The sequence below is a fragment of the Thunnus albacares genome, chromosome 7 (genome assembly GCF_914725855.1).
Source record: "Thunnus albacares chromosome 7, fThuAlb1.1, whole genome shotgun sequence".
In the NCBI taxonomy this organism is placed as follows: Eukaryota; Metazoa; Chordata; class Actinopteri; order Scombriformes; family Scombridae; genus Thunnus; species Thunnus albacares.
Window position 1 is genome coordinate 34,238,509 of NC_058112.1, and position 23,475 is coordinate 34,261,983.

Here is a 23,475-nt window from a genome sequence, read left to right on the forward strand (position 1 = left end):
TAATTTAAGGCTAATTAATTATTACTAATTAATAATCTTCTTCTGTGGATGATGGTCAGTTACTGTATATTAGATTATTATGGTTAAATTGTTTCTGGAGCACAAATGAAAAGTTTCTGCTGTTCTTGATTACTGGTTGAAGAGAAAACATCTTTATAAGAGGAGAAATACGAGTTAAATATCTGCAGCTCAACACAAAGATCAGTGACTGAATATACGATAATATTTAATATTTAATAACTATAACTGGCTGCTTCATCCTGTCACGTCGGACCGGAGCTGCGTCTCTCAGAATGTGTTAAAAGCAGCAGCAGCGTTTTAATCTTTGGATGTTTCTTCTACTTGGACCTCAGTAAAGTGTTTAGTTGAGTCTGGATGATGATGATGATAAATGTCTCAGCAGGACTGCAGCGCTTCAGTCACCTGAGCATCCAAAGATGACGGTTTCTGTTTAACATTAGTAGATAAATAATAACTCAGTCAGATATGATGCTCCGACACTTTCCACCGTCACCTTTGACCCTTTTTTAAACGTGAAAGTACACTGCTGATCCCGCAGAGCTCACAGAGGTCTGACTGTCTGTATTCATACAGAGGAGGAGGAGGTGATAACCTTCATCACAGCGGCTCTCAGATGGAGATGAGACGGTTTATTAGCTTCCATGTAGCCTGGAGGCTAACAGGAGGGAGAGGTCGTGTTAATCCAGGCTGTCAGGTGTAATTATGAGCTTCATTTAAACTGCAGACAGTCTGCAGTGGAGAAAAAGCTTCTATGTGGATTTTATGAAGCAGACGGTTAGTTCACTCAGTTTAAACTGAACCTTTCTGACCTTTCTGGCTTTCTGTAGCTCAGGGTTTATATTAGACCAAGAGATTTTAATAATGATCCTCACCTGTAGATGTAGGAGTAGTTACAGCAGGAGTCAACGATTAGCTTCAAGGTCCAGGTATCATCGGATCATTCGTAATTCAAAAACCCCAAAAACGGTAAATCTGTTTAAAAACAAACGTTTTTGGTGTCAGAATCAAATAACGAAAAACCAATCAAACCCGGCCGGTTTTGGTTTTCGCTGATTCGTTTTTATCGTTATTCCTTCTTGGATTGAATATCGAGCAGGTCTGTCTCATTTTAAACCAAAAACTAAATCATGTGATCTGTTCCTTTTTGTTTCCCAACGAAAATCCAGAAAACCAGATTCAAAAGTTCAGTTTTGGTTTAGAAATTTACACCCACACGCAGCTGTTGCTGGCGTCTTCACCATAGCAACGGTCGCTGAGGATCATGGCTCGGCTAATGTAGCTGCTTCCGCTATCGTACAAAACTGACCAAAAATACTTAATATGGAATAACGATAAAACGAATCAGCAAAAACCAAAACCGGGCCGGGTTTGATTAGTTATTTGATTCTGACACCAAAAATGGTTTTACTTTTTTTTGTTTTGTTTTTTTTTGTTTTTTTTTTTTTTAAATTACAAATGAATTATGAATTATCCGATGATCCCTGGACCAGACAGTTTGTTTTGTTTTTTTTCAGGATTTTTCATTACGGAGCCGTAAAGCAGTGCAGCAGAAACATGACTGATATATGTTTATTTCTTTTAATTCATTTAAGAACAAAAACACTCACACTGTGCACAACATGACGTTTATTTATTTATGTATTTATTGGGAGCATGTACAGTGTTAAACAAATGTTAGCATGTGATGTACTGAACCAGAGTTAGCTTAAAGCTAATTTTCATCTGCAGTCCCTTCATCAGGTCACAGTTAAAACATAACAAACAGTACAAAGCAAAAAACACATAATACAAAACTACACACAGTAGCACATCACACACACCCACAATGTCAACTAGAAATAAATTAAAGATTTGCATTCATGAGACTGAGATGAAATTTAGAGTCAGTGGTTACAGAGCTGAGTAGTTTTTAGCAGATTTTTAATTTTTTTAAATTTTTTTTTTTTAATCAGTTTCAATTATTGACCGTCTGTCTGAAGTTTAGTCTATAAGTTTGTTTGGCTGCGCTGTAAACAGATACACCAGCTGCTCTCCTCCTGAATCCTCCTGTAGTTTTAAAGAGTAACAACACATCCAAACTCTGCTCCCAGTTATAAGATGCAGGACGAGGACTGTAGGGGGCGACACCGACTACCCACCGCTCAGTGTAGCATGAACAGATGACAAGCTGGTAGTGTGATGACCGCTGTCACCTGTCCGTCTGCTCGTTAGCTCACCTGGATCACCTGAGTGTGTCCCAGCTGCAGCTCATCACTCTATACTTTAATTACTTAAGTTACCTTTTTTTTAATTGGTTTTCATTTGCTTTAATAAAGTTCAACATGCTGTGTCTCCTTTTGTTGTGGCTACTTGAGTCAGGTCATGCTAATCAGAGCTAACAGCTGTTAGCAGCTGCTGGAAACACATTCAGCCCTTTTTGTAAGAGTGTCTGTGGTGTCTGTAGTTGTAGTTGAGCTGGAGGAGGGGGGGGGGAGGGGGTGACAGTATGTAGCTGTGGCCCTGCTGTTTATCATGTTACTGTTACTGTCATCAGCCCTGAATATCTTGTAAAGCTCTGAATACATCACCGTTAGTTATCTGCGGGGCTGTGAGTTGTGTTTACTGCCACAGAAGAGGAATAAATCTTTTGGCTTATTTTGTATAATCACGGTCGTCTCTGGCGTCTCTTATCAGACTCGCTAACGCTACCGGCAGCTCAGTGAGAGGCATAAACTGCAGCCACGGTGAGCAGCGTTGTGATATTTATACTTGGCAGCAGCTGTTATGAAATATTCCTCCGAGTTTTCCTGTTACGTCATGTTTTAGAGACTTCAGCTGAACTGAATTTACAAATCCAAGCAGACAGAAATAAGCTAATTATGAGCAGAAAAAGTCGTTTTTACACATAATGTTATTGAAAAATCAACTGTATTAACACCATATACCAACATAGACCTACAGTTTAGTGTGTAGTTTCTCTTTAAGGATTATAGTTTAATGTGACTGACTGTTATTATTCAGTGTCTCATATTACTCTCATTAATCAAACTGTCACTGCTGCATTAGTAAAGTGAAATAGTGCAGCTCTCTCTGATTTAAGATATTATAATAATTTGAATATTTTGAGTGAACAGATTTGATGTTTCTGGTGAAAATCATCACTGGATGTTAGTGATTAATAATCAGCAGGAATAAAAGATGTTTTCTGTTGTATTGATCTGTGGTTCAGGATATTTTAACTGGATGTTGATGGTTAATAAAAATATCACAGCTGGATGTTTCAATCAGTCTGAACACTGATGCTGTTTATTGTATAAATAAATCAGCAGGGATGGAAAATAAATTGGATTTTGTAAGATTTTAAAAACAACAAACTCTGTGCAGCAGAAGACGAGACGTTCCAACTTTTAGTCTTCATAAAAACCTTCATGACGTCACAGAGACGTTAAAGCTCCTGAACAGAACGTCACCTGATGGACAGCAGATAGAAACAACAACATTGTTCCTTCATTCATGTTTCACAAAGACTCTGCTGACAGCGAACACTTCTCACCTCCCGACCTCCTGAGTGACGCTTTGGTCTGACAGTCGGGACGTCAACCAGAGGACCTATGAAGTTATGACTAAACACACCTGTTAGGAGACACCTGGGCCAAGATGTATTGATCTTATTGACCCCCAATAGGTTCAATCATGTGAGCACAATATGAACTAAAAACAAAGGCAATAAAAAGATTTAGTTAGTTGTGATTCATTAACACAGGAGGCGTCACGTTGCTGTTAATGTTCTCTTTGATCCTTAATCGGGACATAATTAACCCAAACGGACAAACAAGTCAGTGTAGATATGAGCTACAAACTAATCATTGATGACATTGATGAGATGTGACTGCTGGTGATGGTTTACGGGTCCATGTGATGAATTAATGATCACAGCTGTTCTGGCTGTTGAACCTCGCTGCTGCAACACAGTTGGTGAAACTGCACTTCTTCTTCTTCTTCTTCTTCTTTTGTGTTTGTTTCATTGACGGCTGTACAGGCAGCATGTTATGAAAACAGCTGGTTAAAGACTTTTACTAGTAATGGAGTATTTTTACTTTACTGCAGTAAAAGCAGCAATACAGCAAACAAACACAACTTACAGCATGACCAGCAAACCGCGGCTCCACGTCGATGTGTTGCTGCTGCTTCTCAGCGTTGGCCTCCTCCATCGGGCGCTCATTGGGGCGCCGCGACCTCCTCCGACTGGTTTAGGGTCAGCGCCCTCAGGTGAACGGTTCCTCCTCTAGACTCTGACTCTCAGGGTTTGGTAGACTTGGCTCCTACAATATAAGTCAAAGGTCAAACACCTTCCTGTGTACGTGAGTCACAGCCAATGAAAACGCTATAATAATAACTTTGAACCCTCTGGTTAGATCAGCAGCACATTTGGCTCCTATTATTGTTTTACATACTGATGCTATTGGCTGCCTCCGATGGTCACGTGACCTGCACCTTCCAGACTCTCATAAATATCCTCATCTCTGCTTCATCACGTCTGTCTGTTCAAATCTTATTGGATGAACAGACGTCGACTCTTCTGTCCTGCTGGAAAATGTTTTCAGAAAAGTCTTCTGACAGAGACGACGGCGAAGCTGCTGTTGCTTTTGTTGTTGTTGAGGATGATGATGATGATGCTGTTGTTTGTCTGGCTTTCACCCCAATGACCTCAATCTTTCTGAAGAACTGGTCCCTCTGTTCTCCTGGTCCATGGCTGTATTGATTGAGGTTCACCAGCATGAAGGCGGGGGGGATGGAGGGGGGGGGGTCTGACCTTCATCTTGTTTATGGGAACCACTCTTGACAAAAAACGATCATTTCAAGAAAATACTGAGATTGTTTGTAAAAAGGTGCCATCAAAGACAAAACTTCCTCCACAAGCTGAACTCATGGAGATAACAGGAGCATCTCATCCTATAACTGTTTTATTGAAAACATCCTTTATGTTTTCATTCATCTGCTGCTGTCAGTCCTTAAACATCTTCACTGTGATTGATTCCTTCTGGACGACGCCTTCTGAGCGTTAAACAGTCTGAAGGAGAAAAACATTTGATCCTGATACAGTTCGTCTCTTTAGTCTCAGCATCCTGACACCCTTCCTTCACCATCCTAGACTCCAACAAACTGCACTTTCTCAACACAGCCAACACTGTTTGTACATGTTTTATTGTCTTATATACCTACTGGGACTGCTGGGAGTGTGTGACGACAGAAAACATTCAGCAGCCGTCAGTCAAACACTCAACTGCTTCTTGCTCAGCGTCACAGCCGCAGAGTGAAAACCTGATTCTTAAAGGACGAGTTCACAGTTTTACAAGTGTCTTAAACCAGCAGTCAGGAGCCCACATGAGCAGTGAAACCTGTTTTTCTTGCTGTGATTTATTCCTCCTATAAACTTGTAAACTGGTTTCAAACACCAGCACAAAATCATTTTCATAGTTATTTGGTAATTTCATGTGGAGCCAGAAAATAAATCTGTTCAGCAGAAATATGAGTCAGTGGTTCAGCTGATGATACAGAGTCTGAACTCTCATCTGTCTCCTCTAATGGAAACAGATTCTCCAGCTGCATCACACAGATCTTCATCTCTGCATTAATGGCCACCTGTGATGTGAAGTATTGATCACAACTCTGACTCATCATCAGCTTTTAAGTTGATATGTTGAACTCGTTAGCAAACAGTTTCTTATTTCCACATCCAGCAGTTACGGAGCAACATTATCATTCATGTTGAGTCGTGTTTCTGTCCAATATTCACTCTCTTTTAACTCTGTTTTTACTCTCTACCAACTCCTGAGGGAAATATCTGGCTCTTTAGCTGCTAAATGCTCCACTATGTTCACCAGCTAGTCTACAGCTAACTGTGTCTGTTTGCCGTTTGGTGCCAAAACGACGCTATGAGACGCTGAGAGTGAACCAGAACAGTAAAGTTGCAGATAAACAATGAGCTGAAACTCACTATAAAGCTCCGTAAAGCCGAGAGGAGCTGCAGAGTCTCTGATGATTCTCTGTAGGTTCATCACCAACACATTACACACTGACACATCAGACATCACACGATGCTGATTCTGCATTTACACACTTTCACTTTCCCAGATCAGATATCCAGATACACATCACATGTTAAATGGAGTCTCAACTTTATGAGGTGAAACATTTACGTCTTCCTCTCTTCATCCTCCTCCATGACGTGTTTGAACAATTTAAATAGAACAGCAAAAGAGAACCTGAGCGAGTATAAAACAGTTAAAACATTATGTGTAGGTGACTTCCTGCTGTGCGTCCCTCAGGTCAGCTGGCGGCGGGAACCTGTGAGATCGTCACTCTGGACCGAGACAGCAGCCAGCCGAGGAGAACCATCGCCCGACAGACGGCTCGCTGCGCCTGCAAGAAGGGACAGATCGCCGGGACGACGCGAGCCAGACCGGCCTGTGTGGACGGTAAGATGCTGATCGGTGGACAGTCCTCAGACTTTAACCAGAATATGAGATTTTGAAATTCTGGGACATGCAGTAAATGAAATCAGTCTATCTTCTGGAGTTAATTAGATCCCGCAGAGTCCATCGTCTGCCTTTCCCACCGCTGCCGTATTACAGAGTTTAATTCCTGCTTCTGTTCTCTCTAATCTCTGCTGTTTCCTGTAACTAACAAGCACATGTTCTAAAGTTTCTGGTCCTTGACAGTAGTGCGTTAACACCAGTATCCTGGTTGTTTTACACATGTAAACACATTATCCTGGTTTCAGTACATGTATATGATACCTGGAGTGCTCCAGTAGAAACCAGGATCCGAGCATCGGTCCGGCCTGACTCTTCACTGTTAGTGGATGATGAGGAAAGAGACGAGCCCAAGCGCTGTGTGAAATAAAATATCAGTACAGCAGCTTCATATGACCTTCTAAGGTTCTTCTACCTTTTTTAAAGCAGGAGAAACCGTCTCCACGCTCCGATAGCTGAGCTTGAGATCAGTAAACCAACATGTTACACTTCTGTACTCGATAAAATACATAAACACACTGAAATAAACATAAAACAGCATTTATGACCTTTGCAAAGTGAGATTTTCACCTCTGTTTCGTGTTTTAACTGTTGATGGACTCACGTCTCCTCAGCAGGGCCCGGAGGTAGTGACATCACCTAAATGTCAAAGGTCACGCAACAAAAATACAATTAACAAGATAAAAGCTCCACAAAATAACTATATACAGAAACATGTATATACATGAAAAATAATAACAAAGTGATCAGAGATGGGGAAATAGATTATTGGTGAAATATAAACCTGTTACATGAATTTATCTGATAATTAAACACCTTGCTGAGTGTGTTTACATGCACACTGTCATCCTGGTTTTGAGTCTTATCTTGGATTTGATCATATTCTGGATTCTGTGTTTCCATGATTCTAACAGTATGTATGTTTATATATATTTAAGTTTTTGAGCATCTGTGTGCAGTTTTGTCTCAGACTTTATGTTAAGTGGCAGCAAAGAATCCTCAAACATGTATACGCCACTTCCTGGTATCTATAAACACAGAATGTGAGGTTTATAATGCAGTCTGTAAAATGCCAATCAAATCTGCATCTGTTAACGTAATAATTACTTGTGTGTGATCAGTTTTAATTGATACAGGAAGCATCATTTATTTTGCTGTTAATATTCTTTTTATTTCATGCTTCGTTGTGACACAGTGAGTCTGAGATCTACAAACTGATCATTGATCATGTTTCTGAGATGTGACTGCTGATGATGGTTTACAGGTTCATGTGATGAATTAATGATATGGACGTTATCAATAACCACAGCTGAGTGTAATCACAGCTGTTCTGTTGAATCTCGCTGGTTAAACACAGTTGGTGAAACTGCACTTCTTCTTCTTTTGTGTTTTTTTTCATGGACACGTGAACAGGCAGAATGTTGATATGAAAGCAGCTGGTTAGAAGCGTCTTCATCCATCCGTTTCTGAAAACCAGGATAAGGCTGAGATGGTGAGAAATCAAGACACAGCTGCACACAGATGATCAGAAACCCAGAGACTGTTAGAATCATGTAAACAGAGATATGAATAATTCATAAGGACCAGTGGGATACTTCCCATAGACTGAAGTGTTTTCAGGGTTAAATGAAGAATTAGTGAGTTCAGATGTCTCCCAGTTTGCAGAATCTTCATCTGGATTGTCAGGTTCACAAAGTCGCAGCTCAGAGTTGCATCGCATTTCATCACCGGCTTTCTTTCTCTTTCTGTTTCTGCCATCTGGAGACGATGACAACAGCTGGAGGGCCTCGGTTGTTACAGGCTGCTGATGTTCACACTGTTGTTTCAGTCTGTCCTGCTGCTGTCTCCTCTAGAACGCTTCAGTTTAATAAAACTTCAAATATTTTCTTTCACATTTGTCTTAAAAGAGAACAACTTTTTCCCTACAGCCAAGACAATCAGGCCAAACTCTACTGATAACGACGCTCAGCTGATAGATGAGTGTATAGCTCGTCAACAAGATACAACATGTGAATCAGACAAATTTAGAGATGAGCGGGTTCACGTCGGTGTTGAACGGGTTCACGTCGGTGTTGAACGGGTTCACGTCGGTGTTGAACGGGTTTGTGGTTGAACATCATGGTTCACAGCTGGTTTGGATGTGTTCTGCTGCTTTAGGAGGATATTTTTCACCAGCAGACTGGTCGTGAGAACGTTGCTGATCACTGTGACCTGTTTTCTGAGTCTCGTCAGCCACCTCCTACTTTTTCCTCCCTGATGCTTTGGTTTTAGTTGTTGGAGATGTTCAAACAGCTTAAACTCTAAGTGACCTCTTCACTCAGTCAGAGCTGCTGCTGGCTGTCAGATTAAAGATGATCAGACCAGCTGTGCTACCCTTCATCAATATATGGCCAAAAGTATGTGGACAGCAGAACAGTCCAGCTGCACATTAGAGAACACTAATAGAAATGTTAGTGATGCAAGAGGCAACCGAGGGTTCAGTTAAGAACACAGTGGAGCTATGATGGGTGAGCAGGCTGATCTGATGTATTGATCACTCTGATCTTTAACCTTGATCAATGTGAATGACAAATTATGAAATACAACTCTTTCTGCAGGACATTTACAATAAAGTATTCAGTGTAAAACTGATCCCACATCTGTGACCTTTATGTTGGTATTTATGTCAGTTTGTGTTTTCTGTTGTGATCTCAGGTAACAAACAAAAACACCTTTTCAACTGGGACCCATAGACCTGATTCAGATCAGTCATTTTAGTAACAGTAGTAATGCCACTATCTATATCTATATATCTATATATTTATATATTTGTACTTACTATTGTTACAAAAACAATATATTTAAAATACTCAAAAGTTACACGTCTGATTATGCAGAGTAGCATTATATTATATTTTTGGGGATAATGTATACATGAATATATTTAATTATTGATGCATTAGTCAGTTGACTGTAATGTTGTAGCTGGTCAAGATTGAGCTCATTTTATTTCCTGTTGGTTATTCATATTTTATGAACTGATTCTATGTTTTGATTGTTTCACTCTGCAACGTAACTACAGCTGCAACAATTAGTTGATTAATCAATTAGTTGCCATCTATTAAATTAATCAGCAACTATTTTGATAATCAATTAATTGTTTTGAGTCATTTTCTAAAAAGTCCAATGAATAACTTCTGGTTTCTTCAGTCGTCTGACAGTAAACATTTGAAGACGTCATCTTTGACTTTAGGAAACATTGATCCACATTTTTCACCATTTTCTGACATTTTATGGACAAAACAACAAATTGATTCATCAGGAAAATAATTGACAGATTAATTGATAATGACAACGAGTTGCAGCCGTAATAACTACAGCTGTTAAATGAATGTAAAGCAGTAAAAATTGTTCATAATATAATATAATATAATATAATATAATATAATATAATACTGGAGTGGATGTACTTTCCACCACTGTCTGTACAGACCCTCATCAGACTACATGTCGTCTATACTGCAGTAACTAAACTGGACCAATAAACACAGAAAACAAAAGGTTTTGGCAGGATTCTGCTTGTGATGGTGCCAAAGATAATGACCCACAGTTTTATAATATGAAAAGTATCAAGTTTGCAATAAATAAACCTCCTTGTTAAAAACTAGTGCAGCATCCGCTAACGAGCTGTTCTATGTGTTTATATGTACGTACGCTGGTCTGTGCAGTCTGTAAATCAGACCCACACAAGACTCACACGGGGACATAAAAGGACATAAAAGCAGACGCTCTGCACAGAGAGAAAGTGCTGACAGCTGCTGATTGTGAGGGCAGACAGATGTTAGAGGATCTGACAGAAACATGACGCATCAATAATAACACGTTGAGTAAAACAGCACAAAGCAGGCGGCAGTTTCTGTCTGCAGCCGAACATCAGAACCACGTTCAACCTCATTTACCTTCATTTCATTTCATCTATTCTAGTTTATGTTGTATATTTTAGAGCTGCAATCAGTCAGTTCATTAGTAATTAGTCAATTGAAATAAAATTAATCTTTTCTTCATTCTTCAAGCAAAAATTCCAAATACTTATAATACTAATAATTGAATATCTTAACATTTTAGGATGTAAATCAGACAAAACAAACAAACTGAAGACGTCAACGTGGCCAACGAGAAATTATAAACTATAAACGATTAATCAGAAGTCAATGTTAGTTGCAGCTCAGTGTATTTATGTCTGTATTTGACTTTGTGATGAATAAAGTTCTGCTTTTCTTGAACTAATCTTTAAAAACAATAAAATGAGACACAAACATGACACTGGATCCATAAATCACCAACAACATGGAGTTCACTATCTTCACTATCAATCTGTTAAAAACACAACAAGCTGCAGACGACGTTCAAAAGATACACAAAGTTATTAACAATCAATAACAAACCCTGATCAGAGCAGATTATAACCAGCTGAACTGAAACTGTGTTAGGAGGTTTCCATGGTAACATCAACTCAGTATGGTTTCAGTGCTGTCGTCTCTTTACTCGTCATATATGTCAGTAAATTCAATATCTTAACATTTTATGACAAAACCAACCAATAATCATAGAAATAATTGTTGTTTGCAGCTACAGATGTGCAGAAAGCTCATTATTAGTATTTGTATTTGTATTTGTTGAGGCAGCAAAACTATTTGTATTTGTATTCGAATAAAAGTGGAAAGAGGCTTAAAAATCCAAATGTTTTTTTTAAATATTTGTATGAAACTCATTATTTGTGCTCTGCTGAATGTCTTTGTATTGGGGCTCACGTCTAGTTGCAGCCTAAGTCTGTATCTCCTTTGTGATAAATAAAGTTCTGTCTGTCTGAGCTGGTTTTTAACGTGCAGCTCCTCAGTGACCTTCGCTCCGCCGCTCAGAGCTGCTCGTCGGTGTTTATGTCAGTTTGTATGTGCGGCGGCTGCTCGCGTCTGCTGGTCGGTTCTTATCTGTCCTCTCACGTCTCAAAGCTCCTGGCGAGCCTCGTGGGGGAGCGAATACGTCTCGGCACGCCGGACTCCTGATTCCCAGCATGCATCACAGGAAGCAGAGGTTCCATTGGGAGGAATCATCGTTTTCCGAGGAAAACCGGAAAAACCCACAAGATACAGAAACTGAGTCAGGATTTTATAAAGCTGATCACATCAATCAATAAAACAATAATCTGACTGAGCTGCTGTTTATTAATCTGAGTCGGGACATAAAACGATGATGTCACTGTTTTAGTTCAGTCATTAAATCGTATCAGACTGACATCGATTATTAAAACTCCTTCCTGTTTCTCATCCAACTTAAAGCTGAAGATCGTTCACGTTTTATTCCCTGATCAATACGTCTGTGTCTCATGACTGAGGTCTGTATGAATTCACAACCATCAAACTTGTATCTTCTAATTATAAAAACGTTTCTTTGTGATTATAACATCTGCATGTAGGAGCCATGTATCAGTTATTATGAGATATAAAGGAAGGAAAGGTGATGTGAAGGAGAGAAGAAACAACCTGCAGCTCATCAAACTCTCTGTTCTTTCTTTAGAGGAGGAATAAAGGTTCCTCCTGTTTTCTTCCATCTGTTTGTTTTTTGCTTCATTTCCTTTTTGTGTTTTTTTCTTCTCTGTTCGTCCTCGGGGGGGACGGAGCAGCGTCTCTTTCTGGACGCTGCAGTTGATGAATGAAGTGATTATAAAATGGCCTCTCTCTGTTTTTTGTGGATAAATGAACGGCGCTGAGCGGCGGCGGCAGACGGATCTGAGCGGCGATCGTTCATTAATCAGCGCGAGGACTCTGCATCGCAGGTGTTCACTGATACCTGAGATTAATCCACTGTGTCTCCGTTCTGTTCGTTAGTGTGAAAGTCTGTTTTCTATATTTAACGCCTGGAAACACCTCCATCCATCCTGAGCTCTGATTGGTCAGAGACCTGCAGGTGAACGAGGTTTGATGCAACAAAAGTCTTTTAACTATCAAATCAAATCAAAACAAGTAGAAATTAACATCAGAAGCAGATCGTTTGATACAAAAAGTAAATAAAACATTTTACACTAAATGCAACTCAGTAAAAAACAAAAGAATGAATTGTTGGAAATAAATTAAAATAATTTAAGACCAGTTTAATAAGTGAAGTGAGGAATATCCATTAATTACCAGATAAAAACTTGTTTATTTGTCAGATGATGCAAAAAACATTAACAGGTTCAAATAACATGAAACAGATGTGATGCATATACATATAAGATCTATAACCAAGAATCATTTGTGACCTCTGACCCTGGTTAGACTTTAAATGATTAATTATTAATTAATTAAAGCTCATAATAAATAGTGACATTTTTAATAACAACAGTATTTACATCACATAACAATCCATTTACATGTGTTGCACATGTGTGTGTATCTGTCCGTCTATGATCACATGATCACAGATCAATGATCGCAGGTTTGGTTTTGTTTCAGTGAATGTTTCAACTTTTCATTAAATGTTTTCAGATCAGTTTATTAATATTCATATTAATCTTGTTATGAAACAAGATTAAAATGTATAAATGTAACTGTCGGTCGCTTCACTGTCAACTTTAAAAAATGTAATCATGGTTTAGATTTTTTTTATGGATCATTACAAAAAAAGCACTTTTCAATTTATGTAATTTTAACTGAAATTCACACGTGTTGTGATTTGTAAACGTATTTAATGTGAAAACATTTCTAACATGTTGAGCAGATCCGTGTGTTCGACCTCCAGGAGCTACAGATGAAGATGAGCATCTTCATCACTGAAGCTGCTGCAACAGACACATCGACGTTTACAAGATACATATGAAGCTACTGATGCAAATCAATACGTTACAGAGAGTTTAGTTTGATTTAAGTATACAGCAAATCATAAATTAACTAAAAAAGTGTCATTTTTACATTAGATATTTATTTCTTTATTTAAAGCTGTTTCTTTTTAATCTCTAAAGAAACACTTGAATCTTTCACTAACAACCTTTTCCTTTGTAGCGTCTCTAGTTTACATGAATTCACTCTGTAACCTGAACACTTACTGTCAGAATAATTTAATAATCTTCTTACTCTGATAAATTAATTAATTCTAGAGCGCAAGACCCATCCAGACGTTTAGAGAGGAAGAATCAATCTGAATATCAAGTGATTGGTCACATTTCTAAATAATAATAATTAATAATTACATACAAATAAATTGGATTTTACCGATGCAAAGATGTTAGAACTGATGCATCACTAGTTCATCTCAGATTGTATCTGGTGCACTTTTTTTTTAAATGATGCAGCTTCATCGTGAACATTGATGCTGGTGATTCTTCCGTCACTAATAGCAACGTCTCTATCAGCAGGATGATGACATCATCGACACGTCACTGTTGATCAATAATGATGTTTGATGATGGTTTAGTAAAGATGATGGTTTGGGGTTAAAATGATCACTGTAAGGTCAGAGAAACACGCGGTGGGTTAAAGTTACTACTTCCTTAAAGTTAGGCCACCTTCGTCGCCATGGCGACAATAATCAAGGTTGGAGGTTGGGAACAGGGTTAAAGCCTCCGTCCATCAATGTGTCTACATATATAAACGTCATGTGACCTGCATCACTGCTCCTCCTCACAGTTACTACGACGACCGCTAGCTGACAGCTGTCACTCAAACCAACTACAGACTGACGTTATGACCTGTTGTTGTTTTCTAACATCGTCCCTGAATGTTTAAAACACAGACAGACACAAACATAATGCAGCACGACTGTAACAACTTTAACAATAATACAATAATAATACAAACATACATCAGTCTGTAATGAATATTAATAGATAACATACAGCAGCTGATAGATGAATAAAGTAAAAGGTTAATCAGGCTCTTCATGAAGAGAAGCTTCTTGTTAATGGGGTCCATTCATGAATAATTCTGCCAGTAACATCTCTGAAACCAACATTACTGAACCATTATATGATGTAAACCAGTGGGACACAGATACTGGTCTGAAGACAGCGATCACACTCAGACCAATAATCAATTAATAATAATATAATTGAGAAAACCCAAATTGTTGGAAAGGAAAAACAGAGAAAACCAAGCTTTTAAATCTATAAGTCTTTAATTATGTGTGAATTTACATGAACTACATATTGAACCAATCACTGGTTTTGTGACCTTCGCTCCCAGTTACATGTCAGCGTGATGTTTCAGGTCCTGGTCGGACGTTTATCAGATTCTCTTTGAGTCGACGTGTTCGGTGTGATTCCTGGAAACAGCAGCGTTTACAGCCTTGCTGTGAGGCCGAGACGCTGCTGAGCTAAAAAAGGAGGCGTTACGGAGAGAAGAAGCGTGCGGCGTGCTCGCTCAGGAGGACGTCACGGAGCGACGGAGGAAAGAGGCGAATTAACTCGTGTGATGGCCGCTGTCGGCTTCCATTCTCGTCCTCAGCGGGAAGTCGGAGGAGCTGTGATTAGACTCTGTCCTCTTTGTTTCCTGCCGCTCTGCTCTCTGACACATCTCATCACATCTCAGGGGGGGGAATCTGAGCGCGCTCAGTGCTGCGCCGTCGAGCCACAGGGAGAGAGAGGTGTTTAAATGATTTCATAACCAAACCTGGAGGATGAAACAACCACAGAGCAGCGGAGACATTAAAGAGCTTATTAACCACAACGAAACACAATCAGCAGAGTTCAGTGTTTCTGCTCCATCATGGTTTAACTTCTATTAAACTGACAGTGATGGAAGATGCTTTACTGCAGTAAAAGTACCAAAAAGTACCAATACAACAATGTAAAAGTCCTGCATGAAACATCCTACAACTGTAGAAGTACATAAGTATTACGAGCTTGATGTAGTGGTTTGGTACCTCTGACTTGAACATTTATTGAAATGAAAGCATGTGAGAAGTTTAGAGGGAAAAACACTGCTTTTTGTAAGATGTCAAAAGCCAAAAAGGTCTAAAACAGCCACACAGTTAAATGATTTCATCCCCATTCAAGTGCAGAAGTGTCAGCGACGTCCGGCTCGTTTCTTTACAGTCGGTGGCAGATTGTTTGGCTTCATGCATCACTGAGCAACCGTCATGAGAATGAACAGGACGCCATCTTTGAGTCCCATGTGAGTTCTCATTAATACAACCGTGGTTTTACATGTTTCATACATGTTTAGTTGACGAAGTCCAGACTCAGTCCCACCTCTTCCTTCTATCACAGCTGATCATCATCACCTGATTAATCGCAATAAACCCAGAAAAACCTGCAAAAATATGATCAATTCACAAGTCAGAAGAGAAACTTCACTTCAATAAATCTGCAGCTAACACATCAGCTACGTCTGAAGACAGAAGAAGAAGAAGGAGAAGTCAGAGAGAGGAAGAAAGGATCAGAATCTTTCAGGATCTACAATCTATCAGGATTTATCTGGATCTAAATAACGTTGAATAACGTTAGCTAACAGTAGTCGAGACAGAGCTCAAACCTAGCAAGTTACTGTTGGCTTAGAGTTAGCTTTTTGCCCAGCTAGCTCTAGGTTAGCTTCTAGGCTAACAGGATGGATTGGTGAACAGAGACAGAGTTTGAGTTGTTGGAAGGTAATAAGCTAGCAGTTCCCCCCCGCCTGCAGTCTTTGTGCTAAGCTAGGCTAAACATGTCCGTCCTAGAAATATCCATCTGAACATCTAACAGAAAAAATGTCAGAATCATCCTTTAACAAGCTTTATTAGAACTATTTTTTAAACTTAATGTAAACCTAAATCCTAAAAATAACCATCAGGAGCCTTTGAAGTATTTCTACAGTCTGGAGAATCTTGATGGAGAATTTAATTAAAGATCCCGGCTGAGAGGAGCTGCTGCTGTTTGTTGGACAGGAAATTGGTTTGATAATTGGGGGCTAACAGGCGATCACCATCCTAGCGCTGCTCCGCCACTGCGGAGGGAGCGAGCTGATTACCTGCTGATGTATTACACCCCCCCCCCCCCCCCCCCCCCCGTACAGCCGGCCGCACCGAGCCTCATTTAGCGGCGGGAACAGAAGGAGCGATCGTGTCGGTAAAATGTCGCCTAGAAAGCAGGAAGTCCCTCCGAGTGAAGAATTAATTTTCAAATGAGGTGACAGAAACTGACTCCAACAGAGAGGACACGGCTCTAAAGACATTATCAGGCCCAAATTATCTATATATATCTATTCTATGTTATATTATCTTTCACTACATCATGTCCTGCTGTGTTATGTGATATGTACGTCATGTTAAACTGTGTTACAACACCCTGATTACCTCGCTGCATGGCATTATGTTACATCACGTCACGTTATATGACGGTATGTTAACGTGTGTCACGTCATCTCAAACATGTCTGAAATCAGATTTCAAACCAAATGTGTCCAAATTTTAAACGAGATTTCATAAATTCTGATGCAGCTTCACATTGTGACTGAATGGAAATGATTCAAATGTTAAAAATGTTTCTTGCTGACAGACTTTAATTTGACCTGTGATAAAGGTTGATCATGTTTTTTTTATGCACAAATTAAAAGTGCATCCTTATGTTTTAATTATCTGTTATCTCCTCCGTGAACCTTTATCACACATAAAATAAAGTCTGTCAGCAAGAAAGGTTTTTAATCGTTAATCACATGTTGAGGCTGCATCAGGTAGAAACTATAGTTTAATATCAGATTTATTTACATAATTACTGCTTTATAATTAATAATTTCTACAGTTTAGAAGACATTTTAATCATAAATAAATACATAATATTAACACATTCTGACAGTAGATGTGTGTTCAGTGTCGGAGCAGTTTGCAGGTAGTTTGTCACATGATTCAGAGAGGAAACGCTGCTCTGCTGGCAGTAACGGTTCATATATGTGCAGATACAAACTGCCGCCGTCATCAGAAACTGACAGAAAGGACGTCTCATTTCTTTAAAATCACTTTTCCTCGTTTCCTTCTCTCCTCACGTCTTCGCTGTCACATCCTGCCTTTCTGGACTTTCTGTTTGTGTTTTGGGATTTTTAGTTCCTGCCTTATTTTGAAATGTCTTGTCTCCTTGTGTTTTGCTACCTTTACTTCCTGTCTTTTCCCGCCTTTGTCGATTGCCTCGCCTGTGTTCATTTTGTAATCAGAAGCTGCGTATTTAAAGTCCGGTTTTCTGTCGTAATCACATGCTAAATATGTTCTAACGTTATTTAAGCTCATTCATAGTTTATGTAATGTTCAAGTTTATTTTGAAGAGGATTAAAGGTGGATTTTACTAAAGTTATGTTTATATTTGCTGTTGTTTTGTTTTCGGATGTTTGAATTCAGGAACATGTTGTTTGTGACAGTGGGTTGTGCTGTAAGATAGTTTTAATGTACACAAGTTTAATGTGTCATGTGACAGCGGTTAGTAACGTGTGTTACAGTTTGGAATATGATATATAAAGTCATTCAGCGTTTTCCCGCCTCTTGGAGTCAGAACTTTCAGATTAAATGTCCTCGAAACGTAAAACGGTCTCTATTCATGTTCTGTTTATGACGTTAGCAGACGGATAAGAATACTACATTACCCATGAGCCTCTGCTGCTGCTCTGAATAAGAAGCCATAGCGCAATGAACTCAAAACGCTTCGACACCAAAGTTGTAAACAAAACATGTTACCATGGTTACTTAATCCACTCGAAGCGTCATAATCTTGCGCATGTGACCGAATTTTAAGCTCTGTGATTGGCTGCTTCTTGCTGAAATGCATCTTTCGTTCTGATGATTTAACCAGAAGAGTTTAAACTTGGTCCAAACTGAAACATCTCCTCCGTCTTCATGGTCCGACTTTCTAAATAAGGATTTTATTTTTCACGCTCTGGAAACAAGCGATGCACAAATGTTAGCTACTTTAATAACTTATGATAATAACTTGATTTGTATGGATGGCATATTTCATACAAAGATTACAGCTCAGTGTAAAGTCAGAACAGCAGCACAAAGTCAGAAAAAAATCAATAAAAAACAGATGAAGAAGAAAAGAAAAACAAGCAGATTAAACCAGAATGTTTGAATAAATCAAGCTTCTGATGCGTCTCGGAGGGTAAAATCAGACCAGCAGCAGACGAGCTGAAGCTACGTGGGAGACGCTAAACTGTCTGTGATGTCGGCTAACCTGTTAGCTTCTACTGTAGCGACACGTGTGTCACATCAAACTTAGTGAAATATTGTGACATTAGTGTTTTATTATTGTGACTCAGTGTGAGAGCAGCAGGTGAGCCGACTGTCAATCACAGCTGTCAATCAACGCCCCACACGGCAGACGTCAAAGCTGCTGTGAGTCTTCAAATCTTATTAACGGAGAAATAATTTCCATTTATCAGAGTCTGGATTCAGAGACTGAGACCAGAATGACTCCGTGGTTTTGAATGTGAGTCAGTCGGACGTTGTGTCTGCTGGTTGGAGGGAAACATGGATGTAATTAAAGGAATTAGCACGAGCGCTCTGCCTCCTCTCCTCATCCTCCTCCTCCTCTTTATCATCCTTCCTCTCTCTCTCTCTCTCTCTGTGGGCCAATCAGAGAGACACAATATGCAAATGTCCTATTTCTTTATAAATAGCAGAATGTGTGATGAAGAGGAGGTGAGAGCAGTAAACAGAATCAGTCCTCTGACGTTACACTGAATTTATTTTGTTCATTTCCGTCATAACGAGGATGATATACAGGTGTAATGATGTAATATATGTAATATTCTGTCAGCATTTCAAGAAAAAGTTGAATTAAAGTTGTAAGTTTATGGAGGAAAAGTGTAATAATTTGAGAATGAGTCTTAATTTAAAAAAAAAAGTCACATGACAACTTTTCTCTCAACACGAGTCTCTTTCATATAAACCTCTTCTTCTTCTTCTTCTTCTTCTTCTTCTTCTTCTTCTTCTTCTTCTTCTTCTTCTCTGTTTTAGCGTCTCGTTCATAAAACCAGATGTTGGAGTTCATGATCAGCAATAATCATATCAGATATTGATGACGTGTTCTTTGGTTTGTAAACATTCACAATATTTATTTATGATGAACTTTCATCCAGCAGCGAATCAACGATCAACAAAACAAAACAAAATATGATGAAACTAATAAACTCACCTGCTGCTTTTCTTCTTCTCTTCTCCTCTTCCTCCCCTCACCCCTCCTCTTCTTCCTCCTGCACTTCTTCCCTTCTTTCTCCCCCTCCTCTTTTTCTTCCTCTTCCTCCACCTCCTCCTACTCTTCATCCTTGTCCCCCTCCCTCTCCCCTTCCTCTTCCTCTTCCTCTTCCTCCTCCTCCTCCTCCTCCTCCTCAGTTGGTATCGTCAGTAGTCGTCAGTGGTGTGCGATGAGTCCGTGTTTGGATGATGAAGGTTGTGACCTCCTGGTCAGTCAGTCGGGCTGGACCTGCACGCAACCAGGAGGCCGAGTGAAGACCACCACGGTGAGAACCAGAACCTGAACCTGAACCTGAACCTGAACTAGAACCAGAACCAGAACCAGAACCTGAACCTGTGCTGCCAGTCACATGTGACTGTCATGTGACGTCCTGCTGGTTTATGCTTTATATTGATCCCTCGGTGTGATGATGATGTGATGATGAAGTGATGATGATGATGATGTGATGATGATGATGAAGTGATGATGAAGTAATGATGATGATGATGATGATGTGATGATGAAGTGATGATGTGATGATGAAGTGATGATGATGATGATGTGATGATGATGATGAAGTGATGATGAAGTAATGATGATGATGATGAAGTGATGATGATGATGTGATGATGAAGTGATGATGATGATGATGTGATGATGATGATGAAGTAATGATGATGATGATGATGTGATGATGAAGTGATGATGATGATGTGATGATGAAGTGATGATGATGATGATATGATGATGATGATGATGATGATGATGATGATGAAGTGATGATGATGATGTGATGATGAAGTGATGATGATGATGATGTGATGATGATGATGATGATGATGAAGTGATGATGATGATGTGATGATGAAGTGATGATGATGTGATGATGATGATGAAGTGATGATGATGATGATGATGATGAAGTGATGATGATGATGTGATGATGATGATGATGATGATGATGAAGTGACTAAATGTGATTGAAGCCGTAACAGGAAGTTATTTGGTCATAAGTTTATATTTTTATACACATGACAATCAAATTATTGATTAATGATAAAAACTTGAATCATCAGTTTTTCTTTAATATCTTGTAGACGATCAGAAAATAAAACTTTCAGGGAAGTTAAAGAATTTAATATTTTTTTCATATTTATTTATTTTTCTGTTTTTTTTTAATTATTTTTTTTGAATTATTCAGTTTTCTTTCCTTTTTTATTTATTTATTAATTTCTCAGATTATATATTTTTAATTTTATTTCTTTTTAGTTGTTTTCATTATTTTTTCTTCTTTCTTGTAATAAATCATTTATTTTTCCATTTTTAAAACATATTTTCCTGTTTTTTTTTTGTTGAGATGGTTTATGGTGAGTTCACTTTGTCACAGGTGGAGAATGTTTATTAGTGCAACTTGATGATGATGATGATGATGGTGAACATTATACTTTATTCTTCTCAAACATCAGATATAAACATAAACATCTCTAATGAGGTTTTGTCTGTGTGACAAACTACAAGTTAATGTTCCTCTATGAGTCAGAGGACCAAAATACTACAAAACACTACTTTTACTGCAATACTTTAACTACATCAAGCTCATAATACTTATGTACTTTTACTGCAATACTTTAACTACATCAAGCTCATAATACTTATGTACTTTTACTGCAATATTTTAACTACATCAAGCTCATAATACTTATGTACTTTTACTGCAGTAAAGAATATTTCTTTCACACCTTCTGAGTCTTTATGTTTTAAATCAACTGTGATTCATTCTGTCCGTCTGTTTAGTTTCAAAGATCTAATTTTAAGCTTCTAATAACGTAATAACACCTTCTAACAAGGACGCTATTGGCCCTTATTAAAATCACAGCCTGTGTGTGTGTGTGTGTGTGTGTGTGTGTGTGTGTGTGTGTGTGTTGATTGAATAATTGCTACCCATGAGCACTCTCTTCTCCATCTGTCACTCGTCACAGCAGCTGATTAACAGCAGCAGATACATCACCACATCAACCAAACCTCCTTCAGGATTTTGTTGATTTTTGCTTCTAATTGTTTGTTTAGCTGTTTGTCTGATGATTATCTGCTGTCAATCATCTGCTTTCTTTGTTTCATTACTGTCTGTTTAAAACCTTCAGACAGCTGCAGCTGTGATAGTTTCTGTGTTTCTTCAGACTGTAGTTGGTTGCTGAGCTGTTTGCACAGGACCAGCATGGACCAGCAGGGACCTCCAGTAATTCATGATAATTGCAGAGGTCGTCTGTGATCTTAATCCTGTGCAAATCTGCCTGCATGTCTGTAATTTGTAAATCAATCAATTACCATATTTCACCTCAACACAGAGGTCATGTGATAATGTTAGTCCAGTGCTGATCGGCATTTCTGTGATTTGTTGTTGGATGTTAAACAAAACCTTGACATTCTTAATCATATCCGAGGGGATAACATCAGTAAATTCAAGTAAAATACAGACTTTGCTTGTCCAGAGTGAATCTAAACCACGTAATACTAGTCCTGAGTGAAAAGGGCTTCAGACGTGTTCGTAGGAAACTTCTTGTCCTGAAGCTCTTTGAGAAATTCACAGTGTAATACGAAGTCAGGAGGTTGTGATATGTGGCACAAAAAGGCAACACGACTGTATTTATGCAGCACATTTCATAGCAGGGCAATTAAAAAGTGCTTTACAGAAAATAAATGAATATTACAGCAAGAACAGATAAACATTATTAAATAAAAACAGCAGCATGGGGGTAATAAAATAACTATTAAAGTAAATCAGATTAAAATTAAAGCTGCGAGCAGCGTTGGTCAGGACCTCGCACTCTGGCCCGTCGGGATCATTTTGCTTTTTAAGAGGGATATTTCTTACAAGTGTGGTGTGCTTTTATTTTGAAAGTGCATACTGTCAGGTGTGTAGAGACAATAAGTAACTGCAGCTGGACACAGAAAAATACTCATATATTTGAATGGAGAGTGTGAGTGAACCCACACCTTTTTGAACATTTACTGCTTCCACATAGTTTTAGATATAAACTTCATTTGAACTTTAAATGAGTCACGAGACTTTGACCTACAAATCTTGAATTTACATGTTTTCTATCTTTTATTGTTTCTGAGATATTAGAGTGTGAGTTTTAAAGTCTTTTCTTGCTCCTCCTGTGATTTTATAATGAGTGTGTATTGCGGAATGTTTCACAGCACTGAGGGAGTGACATCACCAGGAGCAGTTGGAGAGGAGGATTTTAGAGGACGGACTTCCTGTTGGATTTAGGTCAGGGGTATCAGCATATGATTTGTAGGTCTTGATGAGACGAATAATTGAGTTTTGGTTTGATCTCTCTACGACATTTCTACGGGCCGTGGCGGCCATTTTAGTTACATAGGTGGCGCTAGAGAGCACATTTTGGCACTTTGGGGATTAATTTTTACATTTTATCAAATTTTTCACCAGACCTGATGTGCGTGCCAAATTTGATGATTTTTTGAGCATGTTTAGGGGGTCAAAATTAGGGTTTAAGTGGCGTAATAATAAAGAAACAAACAAACACATGAAAAACAACAGGGTCCTCACCCTTACTGTTTTACAGTAGTCCTCTGCCTTTTGGGCTCGGTCCCTAATTATTTAAAAACTAGTAATGAAGGTAGGTAAAGTGACTGTACATCTGTCTGAGTTAGTGCTCAGTCAAAGTAAAACAGGTGAGTTTTAACTTTGATTTAAATGTTTCTGCAAAGCTGCAAACAGAACCGTGTTCCTGCACATGCTCAGTGGCGTCTGCTTTACACAGAACTGCT

General features: G+C 38.8%; 1 protein-coding gene across 2 annotated transcripts in view; it reads left to right on the forward strand.

Moving 5' to 3' along the window:
* Window positions 1–23,475, forward strand: part of LOC122985197 (chemokine-like protein TAFA-5) — a 54,395-nt gene that overhangs the window by 13,007 nt on the left and 17,913 nt on the right. Inside the window, exons 2-3 of one of the 2 annotated variants that reach the window (XM_044355675.1) lie at window positions 6,330–6,479; window positions 19,839–19,966. In XM_044355675.1, coding sequence (XP_044211610.1) covers window positions 6,330–6,479; window positions 19,839–19,966 — 278 coding nt within the window. Of the gene's footprint in view, window positions 1–6,329; window positions 6,480–19,838; window positions 20,020–23,475 lie in introns of those variants that run through there. The other variant, XM_044355674.1, reaches the window with a different exon arrangement.